The 22,806-nt window shown below is 39.4% G+C and overlaps 1 protein-coding gene across 2 annotated transcripts in view; it reads left to right on the forward strand.

Moving 5' to 3' along the window:
* Window positions 1-1,839: 1,839 nt before the first annotated feature.
* The window catches only part of MCUR1 (mitochondrial calcium uniporter regulator 1), a 42,217-nt gene continuing 21,250 nt past the window's right edge, over window positions 1,840-22,806 (forward strand). The window contains exons 1-9 of one of the 2 annotated variants that reach the window (XM_087764363.1): window positions 1,840-2,196; window positions 3,021-3,134; window positions 4,637-4,740; window positions 7,083-7,184; window positions 8,851-8,892; window positions 11,206-11,277; window positions 14,839-14,892; window positions 16,445-16,559; window positions 17,848-19,382. In XM_087764363.1, the coding sequence (XP_087620489.1) occupies window positions 1,926-2,196; window positions 3,021-3,134; window positions 4,637-4,740; window positions 7,083-7,184; window positions 8,851-8,892; window positions 11,206-11,277; window positions 14,839-14,892; window positions 16,445-16,559; window positions 17,848-17,903 (930 nt within the window). In that variant the 5' untranslated portion in view covers window positions 1,840-1,925 and the 3' untranslated portion in view covers window positions 17,904-19,382. Of the gene's footprint in view, window positions 2,197-3,020; window positions 3,135-4,636; window positions 4,741-7,082; window positions 7,185-8,850; window positions 8,893-11,205; window positions 11,278-14,838; window positions 14,893-16,444; window positions 16,560-17,847; window positions 19,383-22,806 lie in introns of those variants that run through there. The other variant, XR_015706270.1, reaches the window with a different exon arrangement.

Genomic DNA, 22,806 nt, shown 5'->3' on the forward strand with positions numbered 1-22,806 from the left:
CTGCTTCCAGCACTCAGTGAATCTACCTGCTGGTTAGTACGTAACAATCTTCAATACAGACAAGGTTGAAATAGGGGATCTGGAAGATGACACTGGAAAGGGAAAAAAAAATGAACAAGCTGACCTCTGTTACAAAGACAGAAAGACAGTTGTGCCAGGAGCTCTCGGTAGCTAGTGGTAGTAACTTTGCTTCCCACAGGGAAGACAAAAATGGGCACTGACAGCCAGCACGTGCGGGTGTATTTGACCCTGAATGGGCTGACTCCAGTTGCAATCTCAGCCTCCATCTGTACAGCACTTCTTGCACACATTGTCTGCCATCATATCCAAGCGCAGAAATCAACTGCAAAATGCAAACCGGTGGATGATATAAAAGGAGATATTTCAGTAGTCACAATTTCGCCTTTCAATTGCCGTAGCTAGCGCAGGGCTTTGAAAGGGATCATTGAAGAAAGAGTATCAAAGAAAATACACTGCACCAATTTCTGAATCATCCGTAGATGAAAAGACAACTGCCTGCAGACTCACCAATGTCAGGAATTACTGCTGTGCTAACGCCAGGCAACGTGCATACAACAGCCAAGCAGATGCAATGCACATTAGGCAAGTTTCTGCTTTTACTTACAATGAAAACAAGCACGGCAGCGCTGGTGAGCCCACCAGTGTCCCTGAACTCGTACACTGCAAGTGGTTCGAGAAACGGCTATTCATGTAGGATTAGTCTGCAAGCACAGTAACATCTTTCTGACATACAGAAGTAACATTTATAGTTTATTTTGTAATAACAGTGATGGCTTCTACCCTTCTGCTTTATCACCACAGCTGCTGGAGGGAATTGCTGCTACAGTCGCTGGCCGTGTGTACACGCACCGTCTCAGCGGCAGCGACAAGCCGTGCTGCTGTGGCACCGCTACGTGCCGCGGCGGTTCACCTGCCTTTGTATAGATACAGCTGAACGAGTCCATCTCCATACCGATTTACCATAATTATTGATTCCGGTAAGAAGAAGAAAAGGAGCTGCATGCTTTTTGGCAACAAGTACGCGACGGAAAAAGTAGACTTGCTCTGAAGTAAGTGCTGCCTGGAGGAAATGACGGTGGGCCGAACCGATCTCTTCTCATTCCTTACAAATATTAAGTGCATTTGTTTTAGAAACGCAGCAGGTAAGGAAAAAGCACACCCGTATTTTCAGCAGAACTGCAAGCACAGCAGACTTTACCCACTCCAATGGTTACAGCAATTATTTAATGATTAAAGCTCCAGACTCTTAGATCCGCCGAGTTGCCTAATTCCGCAAAAGACTCAGTTAATAACTTCGAAACCTCAGTATTGTTACAGAATGACAGAGTTGTCTGAAATGCGGTTTTTTTCCCTACTAAACGTCTGTTATTCAGGCCGGGGTCCGAGGTGGGCCCGTGCCCCTCCTGCAGCACCGGGACCACCCTCCCTCCCCAAACCCTCTCTCTTTTCACTCAAATAAAGGATGGAAACGGCAGTGCCGCCGCTGCGCGACGCCTGGCAGGGCCTGTGCCGCTAGCGGTTAACTGCCGGCACCCCAGCACGCCAGGGCCGCGGCCCACGGGAGCCGGGGGGTGCCGGTGCCGCCGCGGCCCCCGGGGGGGAACACCGAGGAGCGAGGCAGTCTCCGTCTCCGCCGGGCCCGACCGCGCCGCTCTCCTCGCCGCGGCCGCCGCGTGACCCATAAAGTCGACCGCCGCCGCTCACGGCGTCACCCGCCTGTTTTGCCACGTGCCGGAGGCGGAAGTGAGGCGCCGCCTGCAGCGGAAGCGAGACGCCGGGGCGGCGTGCGCGCAGCAATGGTATTCTAGCGGCGGCGGCGGCGGCGGCGGCGGCGGCGGCAGCAGCAGCAGCAGCGGTTTCCCTCCTTCTTCCCTCTTCCGTCGTCGGGACCGGGTGGCGCGGCCATGGCCAGGGGTCAGGCGGCCGCGGCTGTGAGCGGTGGGAGGCGGGCGCTGCTGCTGCTGCGGCCGCGCGGCGCGGACGGCGCCCTCCCGCCCGCCGCCGCCGCCGCTGCCTCACGTGACCGCCGCGCGCGCCGCTGCCTCGGCGACTGGCAGCGCCCGGCCGCGCTGCCCGGCTGCGGGGTGGCCGTTACGGCCGTTAACGGCAGCGCGGGGTGGGGAAGGCGCGTCGGCGGGACCGGCGGGGAGAGTCGCCGCCGCTGCGGGGAGCGGGGTGAGAGCTGGGAGGGGGAGGGTGGCGGGGTGGGTACCCGGGAGTCCGGTGGCGCGGGGGCCCGGGGCCTGCAGGGACCTGTCAGCAGCAGCTTTGTGAGTTGGCCGTAGGGGTAATTACTAGGACTGGTTCCCCCCTTCCCGCCCCCGACTTAAATTACTTACTTTTTATTGATCTTTGAGTAAGACAGCTAAGGCATAGCCATATTTTCTGCCCACGCAAGTGTTTTAAAATATAATGTCTTTGAGGACAGATAGTTCTGCCTCCTGACAGTTTACCTCATGTTCCATCTTACATTCTTTCTGTCCACTAGTTCATGCACTGGTATTAAATTTCCCTGAATGTATGATTTCTGTAACACTGATATTCGGGGGATGTGTTAATAATTCTTCTAATAGCAGTTTAGTGTCTAAAGGGCAACGAGTGAAGGTTTGCTTCGTTAACAAAGAATGGAAAGAGTTCTGTGGATTTAGCCCTCAAGGCTATGAAGTGCTCACAGTTTCCACATTTTATGCTGATAACAGTAAAGGAACAATTTTAAGACCCTGACACTTGGTGGGATTTTTCTAGAACTGGGTATTCTTGGAGAGCATCTCAGAAGTGCAGCAGTAGCATTGTATTCTATTTCAAAGCTCTTGTGTGTAGAGCTTGTTAGTAAGATACCCCTTCAGTTTCAAGCAAGCTGCGATAATCTCAATGCACAATCTAATATTTTGTCATAAATGAAAAATATTTGGGGTAGTAGGGAAACTCCTGGAAAGCAAACATGTTGATTACATATTCTTTCTTAAAAATAACTTGAGTTTTGTTTATCTCTTTTTCAGATGTAAGCATCTCTGCATCATCGTCTTTGCAAAGCAAAGGGAATATTTCCTTACTGGGAAATAGGAAGCTTTTTTTTGACACTCATGCGCTGGTATGCCTCCTGGAAGAAAATGGTAATTTGCTAGAAACGGGTACCTATTTTTAATGTCACTTCATGAGTGGTTTTTTAGTTTACAAAGTTTGTTACTTCTTGCCATGTGATGTTACAGCTTCAGTTTTACAGATTTTATTTTTTCTTATATACTGGGTAAGAACATGTAAGTTTTTTCTACTTCCAAAAGGAAACAGTGAGCTTATATAACTTTGATTGGAATAATGTATTATCCTATTGGTAACTAAAAATGCTAAAGAGAAATTAGATATTGAGAACTGAAAATAAAAACCAGTTCTCAAGGTAGTGTTTTAAATTGTATTAATTGGATTCCTACATATTTGGTGTATCGCTCCTTGAATATTCAACGGTGTTTTATAATAAGATTGAATATGGACTACTATGTAAAATGCAGGTATTAGGCTATGATGCAGAATACTGTATCAAATATGTCTGCTCTTATGCTAAAACATAGATAAGGGAATAGATTATTTTGGATTCTTGCTAATGTTGCTGAGGTGGGGAGGGTACTTTAAGGTGAAGTTCGGTACGGTTGAATTGACTTCTGACAGCTCTCCATCCCTGAAAAGGAGAGATCCCAGTCCCTTTTCCCTGCCACGTGGCTTCATCTCTTTCCATGTGCCAGCCTCGTTCTCAGAAAACTCTGCACCTCTTTTGCTTGATTGGTATTCCGAGACGCTAGTTCAATGAGCTCACAGAGCTGTTGCGTGAGCACCAGGACACATACAAACTGGCAGGAGGAGGGATAAGAAAAGAGAGAGAGAGAGAGGAGGGGTATCTCTTCCTTTTGGTGGTGGCAAACTATTATATCACCTCAGCTATTGGAAGCAACTCACTCTCAGACCACGTTTTTGCTTTCTAACGCTTAACTGCTAGTTAGTTTGAAACAATCATGCTTTTGCAAGTCTTTCTTTTCATAATGGTTAAATCTTGTTCATGACATTTTTACTCCTACATTTTGAAAGTGGAAAAGTTGAGAGTATTTCTAGGGACAATGTTTTACAATAGTTTCCAATATCTTCAGTTTAAAAGGTTTTTAATACAGACTCAGAGGCTGATAGGCCTGAAAATCAGAGCGGTTAGCTCTGTTTTCAATTGTTGAGTTAGACACATCTTCAGTGGTTCTGAAGATTTATAGTATACCGAAAGTAGGTATCTGCTTTTCAGGGTCAGAATTCTTGCTCACAGAAATAACCACATGTGAGAGATGACATTCCATAATACTTCTAGAAAATTTCTAGCATTTATCCTGCTGACATTGTAAGAGTGCTGTACTACAGAAACAGCTATACTATGTCACAGACAAAATTTTGGAGTGGAGGAACTTGGATGTACTGGCTGGTTGTGTTCTTTTGTTAGTGCTGGATCAAGAGGAGTATGTTTTATTATCTTTCATAACTGACATTCGTTTTAGCGTAGTGCTGAGTATTAGCAAGTGGCATTTCTGTAAACTGTCCAGATTTAGGTCTCTTTCTGAATGTTGTTGCATTTTGTTTTGCTTAGGATTCACTACTCAGCAGTCGGAGGTCATTGTATCTGCGTTAGTGAAAATTATGAACACCAACCTGGATATGATTTACAAGGACATGGTCACCAAAGTACAGCAGGTTAGCTCAAAGACAATGGTGGGGTTGAATTAATCAAAATCTGGTATGCCTGCTAATGAAATATATGTTGCTATTTGTTACCATTAGGCACTGTATTTTAAAAGTTTGAAGGTGAAGAACAAACATGCCTATGTATTTATTGGCTAGTGACTTTTGTCTTGAGTTTATCAAATACCTATCAGTGTTATGGTGGACCTTGAGATTTAGGTACTGTGAGTTGGTATGCAAACCACAGGTAGTTTTTTGGTTTCAGCCTTATTGTAGCATGAAATAGAATTGCTCAGAAGGCTTTTAGACAGACATAGGAGGTATTCAACGCGTGGATTTGAATAGTTACAGCTCCTACTTATATTCTTTTGTAGACTTGTAACAAGGAAGTACAGATTCCCTCAGTGATTTACCACCCTGTTATCTGGTACCTTTTTATTTATCTCTTTGTGTCACAATGGCATTTATATTGGATTAGAATTGAGCTGAATTTCTTTTTTTGTGTGATGTTTTTAGGGCATGACTGGTGTGGTTGTACACACTGGTAACATATAGAAACACGTATAGTTTGGATGCTGATATTGAAATCTGTCCACTTTTCCTTTGGTGCATACATTGTTCATGGTATCCTCTAAACCTACCCAGCATATACATCTTGGTGTGAGGAAGTGAAGAAAGCTTGCTTGGAAATGGACTGATAATGCTGAGTAGCTACAGAGGTCCTTCCTGGCTACCAGGAAATTGCGTACAGCTGAGCGGAATTGTTAGCTTTGACTTGTGAGGGAATGGTTGTTTTAATGAATAATTGTGTCTAGAGGCAAAGCTTCTTGTTCTAATACTGGCTGTGATTTTTTGGGGGGCCTTTGTCAGGTCATACAAAGATAGATCCATCTAAGGAATTGGACATGACAGTGTTGAATACTGCTACATTGAGCTCTTAGGCATCTGGCTCCAGAAATGAAACTGAAATTCAGAGTAAGACGATTCACTGCATGTGGAACTTGGGCATCTTTGAATGGGATTCACAATATCTGGTATGCTGGAATTCCCTGACACGTAAGCTAGTCAAATAGACAATGCTGACAAGAAGCATAGCTGAAGTACAACCTCTTGGGCTGCTCTGTGAGGCTGGGGTTCAGGGCCCCAAGTCACCTTCTGAACACAGGCTTTAACTTATTTCATAGTAATAAGGCTACTGTCTTAAAATGTGAGAAAACAGCAGCTGCTGTCTCCGTAGTGTAATAGTCTTGGCAGTAGGGCCAAGACATTAAGAAGCTGAATACCTGGATTTTGCACCACGTTCCATCTAGGGAGGCTTCAGCTCATCTTTCCTACCTCCTGGATTCCAGGCAAAGCAGACATGGGTGAGCTTCCTCCCCCTGTGCTGAACTTGTTCCACAGTCAATCAGAGAATGCAATGTTAAAGGGACCTTTTCTCCCATGATTGGTTATATTTTACAATAAACAGTCATTGTATCTCTGCCTCCTTCTATGCCCAGCTTTTTTTGAATGAAAGTAGACAGGTTTTTCTTTGTTGGTTCTGATGGTAGATGTTTTCTGAGACTGTCTGGTAGATTCCACCCTCAGGTGACTTTCTGCCATTAAGATTGAAATGTGCAGGTTTGTATGGAAGCAGCTCAGGAGGTGTTTGTGCCATGAACTCTGGGTAACATGATAGAACCTGTAGTTCCTTATAGGTTTTGAATGCATAAGAGCTTATGTAAGAAGACAGTGACGAGTTGGAAGAGGATTTGGAAAGTTGTGAATGTAGCTATTACCATTAGGATCTAGAACAAAGTCTACAGACTTTTCCATCCTTGAAAGTTGCAGAGAATTCTTGTTTGTCTTCTGTCAGCTCAATATAACAGACTGAGAAGAGCAATTAAAAGTCTATGTATAGTGCATGATTCTGAGTAGTGAAGAAGAGCGAGCCCCTTTGCAGGGGGAGGTAAAAAAGGAGGTAATTACAAGAGTATGGTTGCACTGAGGAGTTTTGGTCTGAGGGCCAGCTTTCCTCATTTAGTTAAGAGACTCATCTTCTCTCCCTAATGCCTTTGCGAGCTTAAGAGTTTGAAGACTTGGAAGAAACTGTTGCCTAGGCTATTAATTGAATTATTCTGATCTGTGTTAGCACTGCTAATTTTGTCAAACATTACCAACGTTTGAGCCTAACTTGCTTATTCTGTCACTGTCACTTAATTTATCTTGCTTTCTGAAACTCAGATAATCAATCTGAAATTGCTGAATTAAAAATTTAAGGGTACCAAAATAGCCTATCATACTTGTAGGCACAGATGAGAAAAAGCATCATAGTTATGATATGTTTTGAGGGGGTTTTTTTCCTTCTTTTAAAGGAAATTGCACTTCAGCAAGTAATGTCCCATATTGGTGGTGTGAAAAAGGACATGATTATTTTGGAAAAAAGTGAATTTTCAGCACTTCGTTCAGAAAATGAGGTAAAAATTACTATCTTGGAAAGTGCTATTCTAGCACTTGCTTATTTTTTCTAATGATGTAAAAAAGCGTCTTGTACCCAAGGGGTTGGCTCTGGGGCCAGTATGGTTTAACACCTTCATTAATGACCTTGTTGGTGGGGCAGAGGGCACCCTCAGCAAGTCTGCAGGTTATATGAAGCTGGGAGAGGCGGCTGATATACGAGACAGTTGTGCTGCCATTCAGAGGGACATCAGTAAGCTGGGGAAATGGGATGACAGGAATCTTATGAAGCTGAACAAATGGAAATGCCAAGTCCTGCCCCTGGGGAGGAATAACCCCATGCACCAGGACAGGCTGGGGCTGACCAGCTGGAAAGCAGCTATGCAGAAGAGGTCCTGAGGGTCCTGGTGAACACCAAGCTGACCACGAGCCAGCGATGAGCCCTTGTGGCAAAGGCAGCCAACACCTGCCTGGGCTGCATTAGGTGGGCTGCCAGTGGGTCAAGAGAGGTGATCCTTCCTCTCTGCCTGGCACTGGTGAGGCTTCATCTGGAGTGCTGGGTGCAGTTCTGGGCTCCCCGGTGCAAGGGAGATGTGGACATGCTGGATAGAAACCAACAAACCGCCATGAAGAACAGTGAGGGACTGGAGCATCGGACATGAGGAAAGACTGCGAGAGCTGGGACTGTTTGGCCTGGAGAAGAGAAGGCTCAGTGGGGATCTTATCAATGCATACAAATATTTGAAGGGAGGGTATAAAGAAGACAGAGACAGGCTCTTCCTGGTGTTGTCTGGTGACAGAACAGTAGGTAATTGGAAGAGACCAAAATGCGGGAAATTCTGTTTAGACATAAGAAAACCCTTTTTACTCTAAGGGTGGTAGAACACTGGAGTAGGATACCCAGAGAGGCTGTGGAGTTCCTATCGTGGAGATATTCAAAGCCCAACTGGACATGGCCCTGAGCAACCTGCTCTAGTTGCCCCTTCTTTGAGCAGGGGATTGGACTGGATGATCTCCAGAGAGAGTTAATAGAAGATGCTACAGCTATACCTATTTCATGTAACTTTTGAAAGAACTAAAGTAATGTGAAGTAATTTGAGTTAGAAAAGACCTCTAGAGAACATTAGGTAGTTGCAGGTTGCAGTATGATTGCCATTTAGCCATCTCTTCCTAAAGCTGAACAAACCCAGCTCTCTCACCTCCTCACTCCCCCTGCCCCCAACATAGTGTGCTCCAGCCCCCCATCATCTTCATGGCCCTCCACTGGCCTCGCTCCAGTATGTCAACATCAGTCTTTCACCAGGGAGCCTAAAGCTGGATGCAGCACTTCTAGTGCAGGCTCACAAGTGCTAAGGATGGGGAAATAATCACTTCCCTTGGTTTGCTGGGTTTACTCTTGCTCATACCATCCTATGCATCAGGCCACTTTTACTGCTGTGGGACATTGCAAGCTTCTGTCTTGTGCTGTTGTTTGGCAATGCACAGCAATCGGTAAACATGCGTGTGTATACACATGCATATATCTATACACATACTGAGGACATAGAGTTAAACCACACTCATTTTGCCTTCCTTTTCACATTATGGATTATAGTCATTGCTACTGATCAAGCAAATTCATTAGTATTTCTAGATTATGTGTTTATATACAGTAATAAAGTGTACATTTTTTTTCTAATGTCCCAGAAAATAAAACTTGAACTCCAGCAGATAAAGAAGCAAGTCATGGTAAGATAATATATAATGTATTTTGGATATAATTAAGAATTAACACCTCTCTAGTTTGCTTTAAATAAAAAATAATTGTTGCTTTCAAGATTTTATTTTAAAAGCTGTGCTTAATTGTTGTGATATATAGGATACTGAAATTGCAGTTGATAGTACACTGGGCTGCAGCAAAAACAATTTCATGCATACTTCATTTATGGTGACAGAGAACTGTGAATGGTACAAGAAGTGAAGAAAAATTTAACTGAAGATTTTTTTTTTACTTATGTGTCCTTAATTTAGATTCAGAAAGTGGCTAACTGCCATGTCATGGTTAAGGCTGAGTGAAGTTCTGCATTTAGGGCTGCCTTTTACATATAAAGATGCAACATACTTTTAAAATTACAACATTTTCTAATTGGTTTGGGGTGTTTTTGTTGGAGGTTTTTTGGTTGGTTGGTTGGGGATTTCTTTGTCTGAAGACGTATCTGTTAGCTGTCCAGAATTTAAAATAGCTTTTAAATGGCTTCTTTAGGCCACTAAGTTTGGGACCATTATGTTTGATCCCATTTGTTTGGGAGCAAATGACCTTTGCAAGGTCATTTTCTCTCTGGAGAAAACTTACTGTGTGTTAATCATCATACAGATTCTTACTCTTATCAGGTTTATTCTTACCAGTGCTGTGTTTCTGTTCTTCATGGTTTGCTTGTCTTGAATAGCATTCCAAACACCCTTCTACCATCAAAACCAAGATTGTCTTAAAATCTATTATTTCAATGGGTGTGGAGTCTTAAGCAGCCTTTACAGAGAAACAAACATTCTTGCAAGAGTGATTAAGATTGGAAACTGGGAAACATTGACTGTTTTTAGGGAGTATGGTCATCTGACTTGAGAACTGCTGTTTCCTGCTATGATGTCCTTCTTAGCTGGAAGGACGGAGCATTCTCCTTTCCCTAGGATTTGTCCATGAAACTGGCAGTATATTGGACTTGTTGAGCTAGCTGACAATGTGGTCAAACTCAGCCTAGTGCCTCCGTGCCATTTCTTTCCTATTCTCTTCAATTTCTTTTTGCACTGCCATCTCCAAAAGGAGAACATAAATTTCTCAAGGCTAATCCTGCATGTTTTATATTGTGTTATGAGATGCTTAATGCATCTGGGTTTTCAGAATACCATTTTAAAATACATTTGGCATCTAATTTTTGAATTGTAACTTATTTTATGGTTTTACTTGCATAAAAATGAGTTAGTGGTAGAGCATCAAGGATCTGAATCATCTTTTCTTAAAAGCTAGATGTCTTTAAATTTTACTTTTAACTGTAAATATAAAATAACTTGCTCTTGTGAGAATTATGTTTGGTCGTACTTGTTCCTCTAAAAGACAAGAAGATGCAATGTTGTGCAAGTTTAAGAAAAATTAATTTCTAATTTTTTGATTCATTAAACTGTAATGTATCATGTTGTAATGACATCTAATTATAAACCAGTTAAAGTTCAAAAATTCAAACATAGAAATTGAGTCTAGTTATTGTTCATACTAACTTAATGAACTCTTGACTAGTTGACATTGGCCTACTTGAGAGACGCTTGCTTGTTTTTAATAGTAGAATCTCCCAGAACATCAGCAGTCCTTTGCTTCTCCCACACGTTCATCTGATCAGCAGTTTGCCTCATGACAAACTGTCAGCTGGCTGGAATTCCTGCCAAGAGGTTGCGTTAAAATGGCAGCTGTCACTGAGAAAAGCAGGAATCACTTGCAGCTATTGATGAAGTAAAATGCAAGTGTACAACTTATGGTAGTTTTAAAAAGTTACATGTTTAAAAATATAATAAACGTTTCCTGACTTCTAAAATGTCTGTAGCTTTTTCTGAAAGCCCTAGATGTAGTCTTTAGAAACAGATTTTCTTTTACATTAGAAAGTTTGAAACTGCTTTTAAAGTTATTTTGAGCCTCAAGATTGGTTCATGGAGGAAGTCCAACTTACACATATACCTCGGCATGGATTTCTAGAAATCAGAGAGAGTTATGGGATATATGAAACATTCCCAGCATTTATAGAAGGATGTGCTCTCAATTAACTGCTGTTCTCAGTGCTCTGCTTTTAAAAGCAATTGTTCTTTTTTGACTCTGATATCCAATTCATACTATAGAACATGACTAGTTCCTGGGGGAAGAATAGGAATACTTATACTTTTGAAAATTCAGTACGTTAATTGGAGAGAAGCTTGATTCCTGAGATATGTAAAGAAAGGCACAATATATTTGGGGTTTTTTTTCTGCTTATGATTAAATAGAAAATCTTGCTTGCTGCTTTATCAATTTTTTCCCCTTAGGATGAAATTACCAAAGTTCGTGCAGATAATAAATTAAACTTAAACCTAGAGAAGAGCAGAGTAAAAGAATTGGTAAGTTTTGGTTACTTTCTTCTAGAAACATCTAAATGGTGAGTAATCTCCAAATTTGGGTAAGAGCATCTTGCCCAAAGAGCGTTTTCATACTAATCTATAATACCATCTTGAAGCTGAATGATACTAATCCAAGTTACTCATCCTTATGCTGCTATAGTACAAGGTGCCATGTTTGGTTTTGTATGTCTGTCTATTTTGATATTGTTTTAATATCAGGATTAACACATTACACTGAAATATATTAGATATTTAATCTAAATATGCTGACTAGCTGCCTAGAGGTTTTCTATGTTATTACTATATCTCTTTCTCTATTTTCACACTTAATTCAGTTTACACATTTCATTAAATTTATCATCATTGAACATGTTTTATTTCCCTATAGTTAGTGAATTTATAGTGTAGCTAGTTTGTCAGGAAATACCTATTGTGAAAATAGTTGTAATTTTTTTTTTTTTTTAATTGTAACTGGTACTGGTTCAGATTGTTTTGAACTTTGAAATATCTGGTAGAACTGAATTGATGTGATTTTAAATTAGAATAATGTAGATGAAGAATTAGAAGAATAACAAGTTTTTGCATTTTGCTACATATGCACTCCAAATGGAATTCTGTTCCTGTAGATCTTTTTTTAATAGCTTTTAGGATCTCAAAGAAATTGCATCTTCTAAATAGAAAGATCTTTTAATGACATTTTTCTGTTAATTTTATTTCTTATTCAGTCCTTTTTCACAGATTTATAGTGAAGACTTAATATGTATCTTCAATCTAGACAATAAGAACTGTTCAAGTAGATATGACTTATCTTTTGTGTGTGCCCCTTCAAGTTTTTCACAATGATTAGTTTAGGTAACGGCTGTGTCAGTGATTTGGTATAATGACTAGCAGTCTATTATCCCATGGTACATGCTTGAATAAAGTACAATTTGAGCAGGTAGAATTCTTGTTTAAAGGTTAATATTTTATGCTAATGTTTTAAAAAAGCATGATATGCAATGTATTAACTCTGTAGATCGTAAGCTTTGCAATACTTTGGGCTTACAAAACCTATTTAAAACCACTTCACCAGTGATAAATGAGGCACTAGTGTTTTCTTGTATATTTATGTAGGATCCTGGAATCTGGACTCTGTCTGTTGCTCAGAACACTACATTATTTTGACTGCCTCCCAGGAAAAGCAAACTGTGCATGTCAACTTTTTCTTAAGAAAGTTGACCAACTTTGTGTTCTGTTGTGCAACTATAATTTCATGGTTTCAATGAAAACTGCTCTTTTCTTTTTTTCCTCCCCCCACTCCTCCACTTTAATTGTCAGCTCTGCCATGCATGAACAGAAAAGAAGAAAGGCAGATGAATGGGGAGCAGGTTGTAGCATATATGCTGAGCTGGGGGTGGGACATAATCCACTATTTTCTATAGTAGGCAGAGCATTATTATCATATTTACGTGGCTTGTAATGTGACTTAGGAGTGAATATCTAGCTTTCTGAGAATAAAACTCAGGATAATTGGAGGTTACTGTGCATTCTTAATAAGTTACTACTCAGAAGAAAAATGTCCTAAGTTTAAATTGGTTTAACTTGAAGCACTAGGTAAAATGTTCTTATCCTTCAGTTTTGCTTGGAATAAGTACTGAAGAAGAATATCTTAATTTGTCAACACTGACGTGGGCAGCCTTCAATGTTTCAAACTCTAAATGCTTCATCTTTTAATTAGTTCATTCCACTTCACATTTCTGGGAGAATCCTACATTGCATAATGCACATGTGTTTATGCTGTGATTTATATCTGCAGTGAGACAGATGTGATTTAAAAACTCGAAGTACGGTACAAAATTCTGTGTATATTCATGTGTTCATGCATCACAGTGCCTCTAAGCTTGCTGTTAAAAATCTCAAGACGCATCTGACAAAACTGCATTTTCTCTGCCCTGTAAAAAACATGGACTTAAGGGGAAATCTCCTCAATGAATTTCAGGGAGGGAGTTTAACCTTGTCTTTGCTCCTTTTATTTGTGCACTGGTGTTATTACAGATGTGTGGTGATGCCTTGCAGTAAAAGGGTGTATTTCACTGTCTTAAACCTAAGTTTAAAATCCTTGGGTCTGACCTAGAGAGTTCTAGCCACAAAGCAAAACTTTAACAAATACAAACAACAAGAAAGAAGCTTGTAGAATTGAAATTATTCAGAAAATGTGTATTTGGCTAACAGCATCTGTTTAAAGTAAAACAGATGAACTATTTCAATCCATAAAATTGTTTATTTTAAATTTCATGGTTCTTCTGATAGTGATGATCAGTTTATTAATGTGAGGTCTAGTTCTTATGTGAAATTTCACCTCAAACATAATTTTAATTAGATTCTTTTATAAATATTCTGCCATCTTACCACTTTGAAAAATGAATACTTATATAAAATGTCTGAATTTCTTTTTTTTGTCCCTCTCTTCATTTTGCAGCATCTAGTAACTGTTTCATTAATTGTAGATATGCTGTCATTTGTTATGTCATTTTTCCACATTTGTAGCAGCCTGTTATCTCTTCACTTCATCTTTAAATCAGTCAAAAGTCCAGACAGCGCTCTAGATCTTTAAGGAGGGTTTTTCAGTGCTGAGGCATTTATGTAGATTAATCTGAGTTTAATATTGAAGTGGAATAAGCTTCCAGAGTGGAGGCAAAATAAAGCAACTTTCCACATGGGAATGTCAACAGATGAGGTTATTGCTGTGTAACTGAGGATTCTGAGATGGGTGCCTGATGACCTTAATACTCTGCACTATAGACTGTTCAGCAGCTGTCTGTGAATAATTGAATTGCTCCAGTAGTGGGACAGGAACCATTATAGATGTCAAGGTAAATCACGCCTGTTCATGAGTCGGAAAGGTAACCTGCCTTAAAGGTATGCTGCTTTAATTGGGATTTAACTTTCCTTGAACCCAAAGAGCTATAACTTAAAAATAAGCCACAACTTCTGATGTTCCACAAATCAATGGCTTAGTGTGAGATACAAATGTTCTATATTTAGCAAATATATCATGAAATGGTGGTCAGAACAAGACAAATGGTGAGCACGTGCAGTGCTGGCTAAACATTTCTCTGATAGCTGAGTTTGATATGATTTTTTTTTTTTAAACTGTACTCCCCTTCCTGAAAACAGTAGATGGTTCAGTCTTAATTGTGCTTGTATGCTCAATGGATTAGTTAACTCTTCCAGAGTTACTGTTTAGAATCATAGGTCTCTGTTTTTCAGAAATGCAAATCTGCCAACCTTTCTTCCAGCTGCCTATTAATATATACAGTTTTTGCAGAAGATGTGTCTAATGGACTTGTTGCGCTTTACAGTTCAGAGGTGTGGATGAACGCCTGTCTAAATTGTGCTTTTCAGAAGAGCAGCAATTGTCATACAATACTGTCTCCCAAGTGTTGTCAGGCAATCATCTTGTCCAGATTCAGTGTTCTACAGAATTTGGAAACAAACAAGTATGCTTTTAAGTGTGGGGGAAAAAGTTCAATGACAATATCACATTTATCTTTTTTTATTTTTCTTCTTTCTCCCCTCTAGTACTCACTTAATGAAAGAAAACTACTTGAAATGAGAACAGAAATAGTGGAATTGGTAAGAACTTGGTAGCTGCTTATTACACAGCAAATCTTTTTGTACTTGTGTTATAGACCTTGTGTTCTTTTTGGAGTTGTTCATGTCTTTAGGCTCTTTAATGTACAAAATGTTATTGTGCTGTATTATTTCCCTGTGTATTTTCATATTGGTGCAGATAACTGAAGTGCCTACAGAATAAAAAGGCTTTCATATATATATTATTAGACCCTCTGCATGTATATATACACTGTGGTCACTTTGTTTTGAAACTTCACACATGTAGTATTTTCTCTAGACAGAATTCTACTCTTAATGTTAGTTTGTGAAATTAATTTCCCCCCCCCCTCACGTTCAGTAAGACTGAAACGCATTGTTAGATTGATTTGGCTTCACTTTAGAGGAGGTTTTTACCAAGCACTTCCTCCTCCTTTTGTTTCTTTTCTGTAGTATAGGGAATTATCCCTAGGAAGATGTGTAGCAGTAAATCATTAACTGATTCACAATGTTTCAGTAGCGCTGATTTGAAAATATCAGCAACTCAGCAGCTGTTGTTCTCAGTTTACAAGTTTGATCTTTCAGTCTTTTCTGAGTAATAATTCTATCCCATTTTTTTTACAGAAGTTCTGTCTTCTGTCATAATCAGATTCTGAATTTGTAGCTGTTTTTGTGGTAGAATTCATTACAAGATGAAGACATGCTTGTTTACATCAGAAGACCAATTCTCAGTTTTTCTAATGATCCATAAATCTTTATGCTCCAGTATGTTTTTTTGTCACAAAAGGCTCTTAGACTTCTCAACAACTCTTATAACTGAGCAGTGCATTTAATGTCGGTAGGCCAAACGACAGATTGAAGTTAATGTTTACTCTCCTAGATTGAGATAAGAAGGCATCCAGTTCTGCCACTTTCTAGATTGTGTGTTAAGGAACATGTAATCATATAAATTTCCTGAGTTCACCAAATTATTCAATTCCTTGGATATAATCAGCTAGGAAGGAACTTGCTCAAATTAACATACATTTCAGGAGGAATCGTAGAATCATAGAATCATTGGGATGGAAGGGACCTTTAAAGGCCATCTAGTCCATCCCCCCTGCAATTGGCAGGGACATCTACAACCAGATCAGGTTGCTCAGAGCCCCATCCAGCCTGGCCTTGAATGTTTCCAAGGATGGGGCATCTACCACCGCTCTGGGCAATCCGTTCCAGTGTTTCACTACCCTCATTGTAAAAAATGTCTTCCTTATTATCCAGTCTGAATCTACCCTCTTTTAGTTTAAAACCATTACCCCTTGCCCTGTCGCTATTGGCCCTGCTAAAAAGTCTGTCCCCATCTTTCTTATAAGCCCCCTTTAAGTACTGCAAGGCTGCAATAAGGTCTCCCCGCAGCCTTCTCTTCTCCAGGCCGAACAGTCCCAGCTCTTCCGGCCTTTCCTCATAAGAGAGGTGCTCCATCCCTCTGATCATTTTTGTGGCCCTAACCAAAAATACAACTTGCAGGGATGGGTTAAATTTCTAAATAAACTAGAAACTGTTCAAATTCCATCGTTTTGTTGCTTTGTTTTTTTAGCATGCACAACAAGATCGAGCTCTGACCCAAACAGACAGAAAAATAGACACAGAAGTTGCAGATCTGAAAACAATGCTCGAATCCCACAAACTTGATAATATTAAGTACTTAGCAGGTAAGGAATCTGATGGTTGTCTCTGATGGTGAAACTATTAAACATTGTTAAATGTTTGGCAAACTCTCAATTGACTGTATGCATAAAGGGCCTGATTAAAAAACGTACTTGAAATAGTCTCGGTCAAGATTAGCAGCCTTATTTGTGTACTTAACCCAGATAAAGTTTCCTGTGATTCGCAACTGTATTTTGCATGGGCTATGGCTGTATGACTTTTTGTTTTTTCCCCTGCTTTATACTGTAATAATAATGTGTATGAGAAATCTAAAAGACTGCTTGTTAACAAGGGCCAAAAAGTTCTTCTGTGCCTGACTTAATTTATAAAAGCAGCCTGCTGCATGCATTTCTAGGATTTCTTCATCTGTCTGATGGAGGGCTATAAGCAAAATGGAACATTTTAGCTTTTCTGACTGTTGAGCGCCACATATTCTTTAAACTTACATTTTTCAGGCACGTGTATTAGAAAAATACTATATGTGTGTGTGTGTGTGCACCTACTTACTGCCCTAGGTAACTAATATTTTGACATTTTTCTACTGAGTGTGAAGTGCTATTAAATAAGCAGGTTTGCAGTAGAAAATTATTCTTCTGATTTAGATTTTCTGATTATTCTTTCACAATCGATTTTGTCACAAGTACAATCACGTCTGTTCATAGTACTGTACTTCAGGCATATCCTTCAGAGAGAACTGTTACTGGAAAATAAGAGGCAGTTTATTAAAATGAGAGGAAATTCTTTCCCCCACCAACCCTACTCAAAAACATGTTGAACTCTGCATGGGAAAAAAAAAAAAATTTGCATTGTGTTTGAAGTGAAATCTTTTGTGTGTATATGTAGAAACCAAAAGTTGATTTCATTTAAATAGAAATTTTAAAAATTGCAAACTGATAAGCCTCGTTAAAGATAGCTTTCATTTATTTGTTTGCTGAATACTTGACTGTGATTTAATAATGCTGTTATTCATTTCCTCACTTTACAACTGTAACTTGCCATATTGATCTTTTTTGGAATGGTAAGCAACTAAGGGTTTCTTTTCAGCCTTTTGATAGTTTTCCAGCCCAGCTTTCCTGCATTCTTTTTTTCCTTCCTTCTTATTTGTCATTTTTGTGCTCTTCCACCTTGAAATTGTTTGTTGTAAATTAAAAACCTTATTTTGTTACATGGGGAAGGGGTGGTGGTTACACTTCTAGTATTGTAGTAAGATTTGTACATAGCTTTCTGAAGAAATGTTCTGAGAGCTAATGATTTATTGTCTCCATTTTCCTCCCCATTTTTATTTTCTTTCAGGTTCAGTATTTACATGCCTTACTGTAGCACTGGGATTTTATCGTTTATGGATATAATAAAACATCCATTTAAAGGGACTTCTACCATCTTGGTTTCTGAAAAAAAAAAAAAAAAAAAAAAAGAAATTTTACCTTTGCCTGGACTTTAACCAAGTCTTGACTGTTTTATTTATTTTTTTTGTAAAGCGGACTGTATTGAGAATGTAACCAAAGATGTGCCTAGAAACAAACTGTACACATATCATGCATATTCCGAAACTTACCTCTGATGAAAGCATGATACACGCGTTTCTGCCTTTTCCCTCCATTCTGAACTGCAGTACACCTTGCTGCTACAAAGTGTCATGTAAGCAAAGACTGGCGTTCGTACCAATGGTGCGGGGCTGCACACTGTAGAGAAGAATCTGTGGAATTATGTTCCATTGCCTATTCAGGCATGCTTGCCGGAGTCAGTTGCATGTATCAGACTGAAGTCTTGGTTATTAATGTAAAACTGAAACTACATGTTTTGTGGCTTGGAGGCACTCTTGTATAAGTAGAAGTTGCGTTAACTGAATCATGCTTAATTCCTTCCTTCTAACACTTGTTCATACAGTTACTATGATCAAATATTTGTTTTGCTATTTTTGTAACATTACAGTTAGCTTGTTTTCCAGATGGCCGTCCAATCAGTCATGTTTCATGAAAGAGTACTGTGTAATGATAGCAGTGTTTGCTGCTAGTTTTGTTTGTAATACATTTGTAGAGGTTTTTGTGACTAACTTGCCTTTGGTACATATAAGTATCTGATACTCATTCCATATGCTAATTGCTAACTTTACCACTGTAACTGGAAGTTTGAAATGCAGTAAAGTACACTAGTTGTGTTAATTTACAGTTAAGTGATACGAAGTGTCTCTGGTGCTGCCTTCTTGATGGAAGGGAATTGATGCTTCTAGAACGGAAAGAGATTTTAAATGGTGGTTATGAAGCAGTGCCTTAGGTGAGGGAACTGCAATACTGACAGTCTTCTGGGATTTTTGTTGGTTTACTTTAAAAAAAATAAATCTTGTTGGTTCTTCAAATGTCAAACTTTGATAGTGCTTATAATAATGAAAGCAGTAACGGAAACCTGCAAGGATGTTTAATCCAGTTCTAAGCAAGCCTGTGTAAACTAGTAAGTGCAAGTGAAAGCAATGAAGGAAGGCATCCAGTGTATCCAGATATCTGTCGTTCTTCCACTGATGAAATGGCTGCTTTAGTGGCAGAGCTGCCATCTGTCTTCCTTCAGTTAAGGGAAATTTCCCTTTCTTGCTTGCTCTTAGGAAGAGAGAACAATCTATGCACTGGTAATAAATGCTGTTAGAGCACAATCATGGCTTTGCTTAATGACAGTAAAGCTGTTTGGCTACTTTGTGCCTGTACTGTAATAACCATTTAACTTTCTTGGTGGTTGGGAGTGCCAACTTTGATCATGGGCAAGTGCGGAGGAAGAGATGCGTGCCTGTAACAATACTATACTGGCCTGAAATAAAGAATTTTGAATATTTCATAGAATATGCTGAGTTTTCATTATAAATGCAACTTCTTAATTTGAATTTAATATCTTTGTTTGAAGGTAAGTCACTGCTAATAGGACTCTCTTAAGCCAGGCATTAGCGAAGTTGGCAGCCCCTCGAACACACTGAAGAGGAAAAAACAGTCAATAATGTAAGAAAAACTATTATTGCAGAATAACTCAACAGTCCTCCTATATTGAATTAATCTGTATTCAAGATCTTCACTTTTTTATTTAAAAAATATATTTTGTACAAACTTATAGTACTTGACACTTTCTCAAATTAGACAAGCAATAATTGAATGTTTGGAATTAGTTCAGTGTTGGTTCTTATCTTCCCAGGACAGATGATTCTATATATGTCTATGTAATCAGTACATTCTTTGCCTCTATGCCTGAGCATCTGATAAATAGTTGCTAAAATAATTAGATAGAACTAATCTTAAATATAGGGTTTATCCTGCTAAAAAATAGATACTATGCAAAGTGTCAGGAAAACCAGCACTCTTGGTGAGTGTTCTAAAGAAAGAATAAAGTTAATATGTCATTCGGGAAAAGGACACTATAAATAGAACATAGTAATTATTTCCTAGCCCATAAAGTCTTCAGGTGTGATGTAAAAGCTTGTTATTCCTATCCTATGTGCATAGGTGCAAAATCTTCTCCCGTTTCCTCTGATTTTTAAAGATCAGTTTAGCAATCTTTCTAACATAGACTCATCATGTGTACCACGTGTATTTATTGGCATTCCAAAAAGGTAGAAAATCCCTCCATATATTTCAAAACACCAATTCTTTCAGAGAGAGATTTAAACTCAAAGAATGAGCCTTTTGGTACAGGTGAGAAGCAAATGCATCAGGGCGTACTACTAAATCTCTCTTGAAAAGCAACAGTTGAGTGTCAAATGGTCACTAACTTCATAAAGAGGAGACCTAAGTTGGCATTTGTCCAAGTGTTTTTCTGTCAGACTCTTTCTGTGTCATGCTGTATATTGTCTTTAATTTGAATCGGTAGCAATTCTAAATGTACAGAAATACTTTTCAGTCCTCCGACTTAGGATTTTTAGTTTTAATTTGCAGAGCTCTTTCAAAAGATGCAAGTGAAAACTAAATGGGACTGTTTTACCATGAAACCACTTCTGCTGTGAAAGACTGCAGTAGCTCCCCCTTGATTCAGAAAGGTATCTGTTCGTTTCCTGCCTGGCAGGAAAAAGCATAGAAGAAAAAAATCTAATCTAGGAATGTTAGATCTCTCGGGCTTTCCCTTTAAGTTAGTTTGCAAGAACAGAGGATGCAGCTAAAGCTGAGCTCCAGCTCTGATTTGCTTTCAGGGAGAGCCCGTCTCTATTGAGAGTATGTAAGAGTGGCAGCCTGCCTGTGTTAAAACTAGTTGTGACTTTTCTCTACGAACTTCCACGTTCACACAGCAAAGACAGGGGGGTCTTTAAGGATTTATTTCCTTTTGGGGAAGGAGATTGAGAATAATTCCATTTAGGAGCAATTTAGGTTTTCCAGCAAAGCTTCTTCATGTTTTGCAGAACAACTCGAGATCCAGAGTTCTTACAAAACTGTATTTACTTGTAAGATGTTAGTGGGAGTATACTGAGTTTAACTGCTTGTCTGTCTTGCATTCCCTCTTGTTTTCAGTAAAAATCTGTGTCCTTTTCACTGGTATGTATTAGCTAAATTGTTTGCTTCAAGTTTTTTATTACTGTTAAATCACATGCTGTCTAGCCCTTTCTCTATTGGAAGTGTTGATTGCATCATTCATTTCCCAGAAAGTTGTAGAGTTGTACTTAAAACCATGAGCTGACAAACAGAAACATATTTCTAACGTAGGTATGAAATCTGCTTCAGTTTTTCCTAACCACGAATGTTTTGGTTTACTAGAATAAGCCTTATTCTAGTTGTGAATATTCGCTTCACTGCCCTTTTCATACATGGTGAAATCCTAGCCCCGTGCAGCTAGTAACAGTTCCTATTGACTTCGGAGAAGGTGTGCTTTTACCTTCTAGGTATTTTGAGTCATACTGCTTCAGTGGACTTTTCTTTCTCTTGCTGCCTCGGTCTTGTAGACCTTGCACGGGAAAACTGGGGGGGGTTTTGGGGGGGGGGGGGGGGTTTAATCAGCAAAGTTAGCTAAACTCCTGTGATTAGTTCCTGTGAACTACTGGTTGCAAGGTGTGAGCAAGACTTAGTTTTGCATCTCCCACTGAGTTTTCAGGAATCCAGTCAACTGCCTTTATTATGATTTCTGCAAGATAGTTTGATATATAACAAAACTGCTGTGTAAAGTCTCTTTTCAAAGAATAAGTACACTGCAAAATTAATAATTTTTTTTAATGTTTTAATATATTGGGAAAAGTCTTCAGAAAGTAAATATTGATCAGTTTGACAATGGTGGTTTCTTTTTAATCATTTTTTTCCTTCAGTTATCTGTATCTTGAATTTATAGGGCTTTTTGTTGTGGAGTGGTTTTGTTTTTTGTTTTTTTTAATGGGAGGTTTTTTGTTGTGTGTATAAGCAATTAATTTTCTTCAGCCCCTAAATAGGAAGTTCCTTTGCAATCAAATAGGTGTGTGGAATTATTGGCGTTTGCTTTAATCAGAAACAAGTGCTTATACTCTTTGAGATGGAAAGCCTGCTATGTCTCTGTTAGAAAAGCTTCTTTTGGCTTAAAACACCTTTTTTTTTTACCCTATTACCAAACATTTTAAAGCAGTAGTGTTGATTCTTTATTTTACACTTAAATTCTGTGTCAGAGCAATTGCCTCTTATCCTTAACGTGCAGTTTTGTAACTAGATAAAGATCATAGAGGGAAGCTATCAGTGTTTGCATAATGTTCCGTTGAAATCTGTCCATTCCAAGGAAGAAGATTCCAGTTTTCTTGGGAGGATGCCCAGCTGGTATCAAAAACAAAATACTGGAAATGAGTGGCAGAGTATTGCGGCTTGGGCCAATGTTTATCTCCGTAGTGAGGCACGTTAATGTGTTGTAATATTTCAAATACTGTACCTCCCTTTGCTGTTCCGATATGCACCCTATCAAGCTCTTTAGAGTTCATTAGGCTCCCCATTGTATTCTGAAATTATATCAGCTTGATTGGAGCCATGACTAATACGACTCACGAATAGTCTCTTGTTGCGTGCGTAAAAACGTAGCGAGGGAAAGAAAGAAGGGTGGTGTGTTGTGGTTTTTTGGATTTGTGGTTTGTTTGTTTGTTTGTTTGTTTTTTCCTGCAGGTAAGCGGCACATGCTCTGTGTGAACTCTAAACAGAACTGTATGGTACATGAATATAATAATGGCACACTTAGAGCAGGCAATTGAATTTGGTCAAATCAAGCTTGTGTACAGGGCTCCAGGGTTTGCTTCAGAACCAATAGGGAGAGTAATAGTTGTGTTGGCAGGGGGTGGGAAGGAAA

Source organism: Nipponia nippon, unplaced genomic scaffold (assembly GCF_047370975.1).
Source record: "Nipponia nippon isolate SJK-2023a ecotype South Korea unplaced genomic scaffold, ASM4737097v1 scaffold_1, whole genome shotgun sequence".
Taxonomy (NCBI): domain Eukaryota; kingdom Metazoa; phylum Chordata; class Aves; order Pelecaniformes; family Threskiornithidae; genus Nipponia; species Nipponia nippon.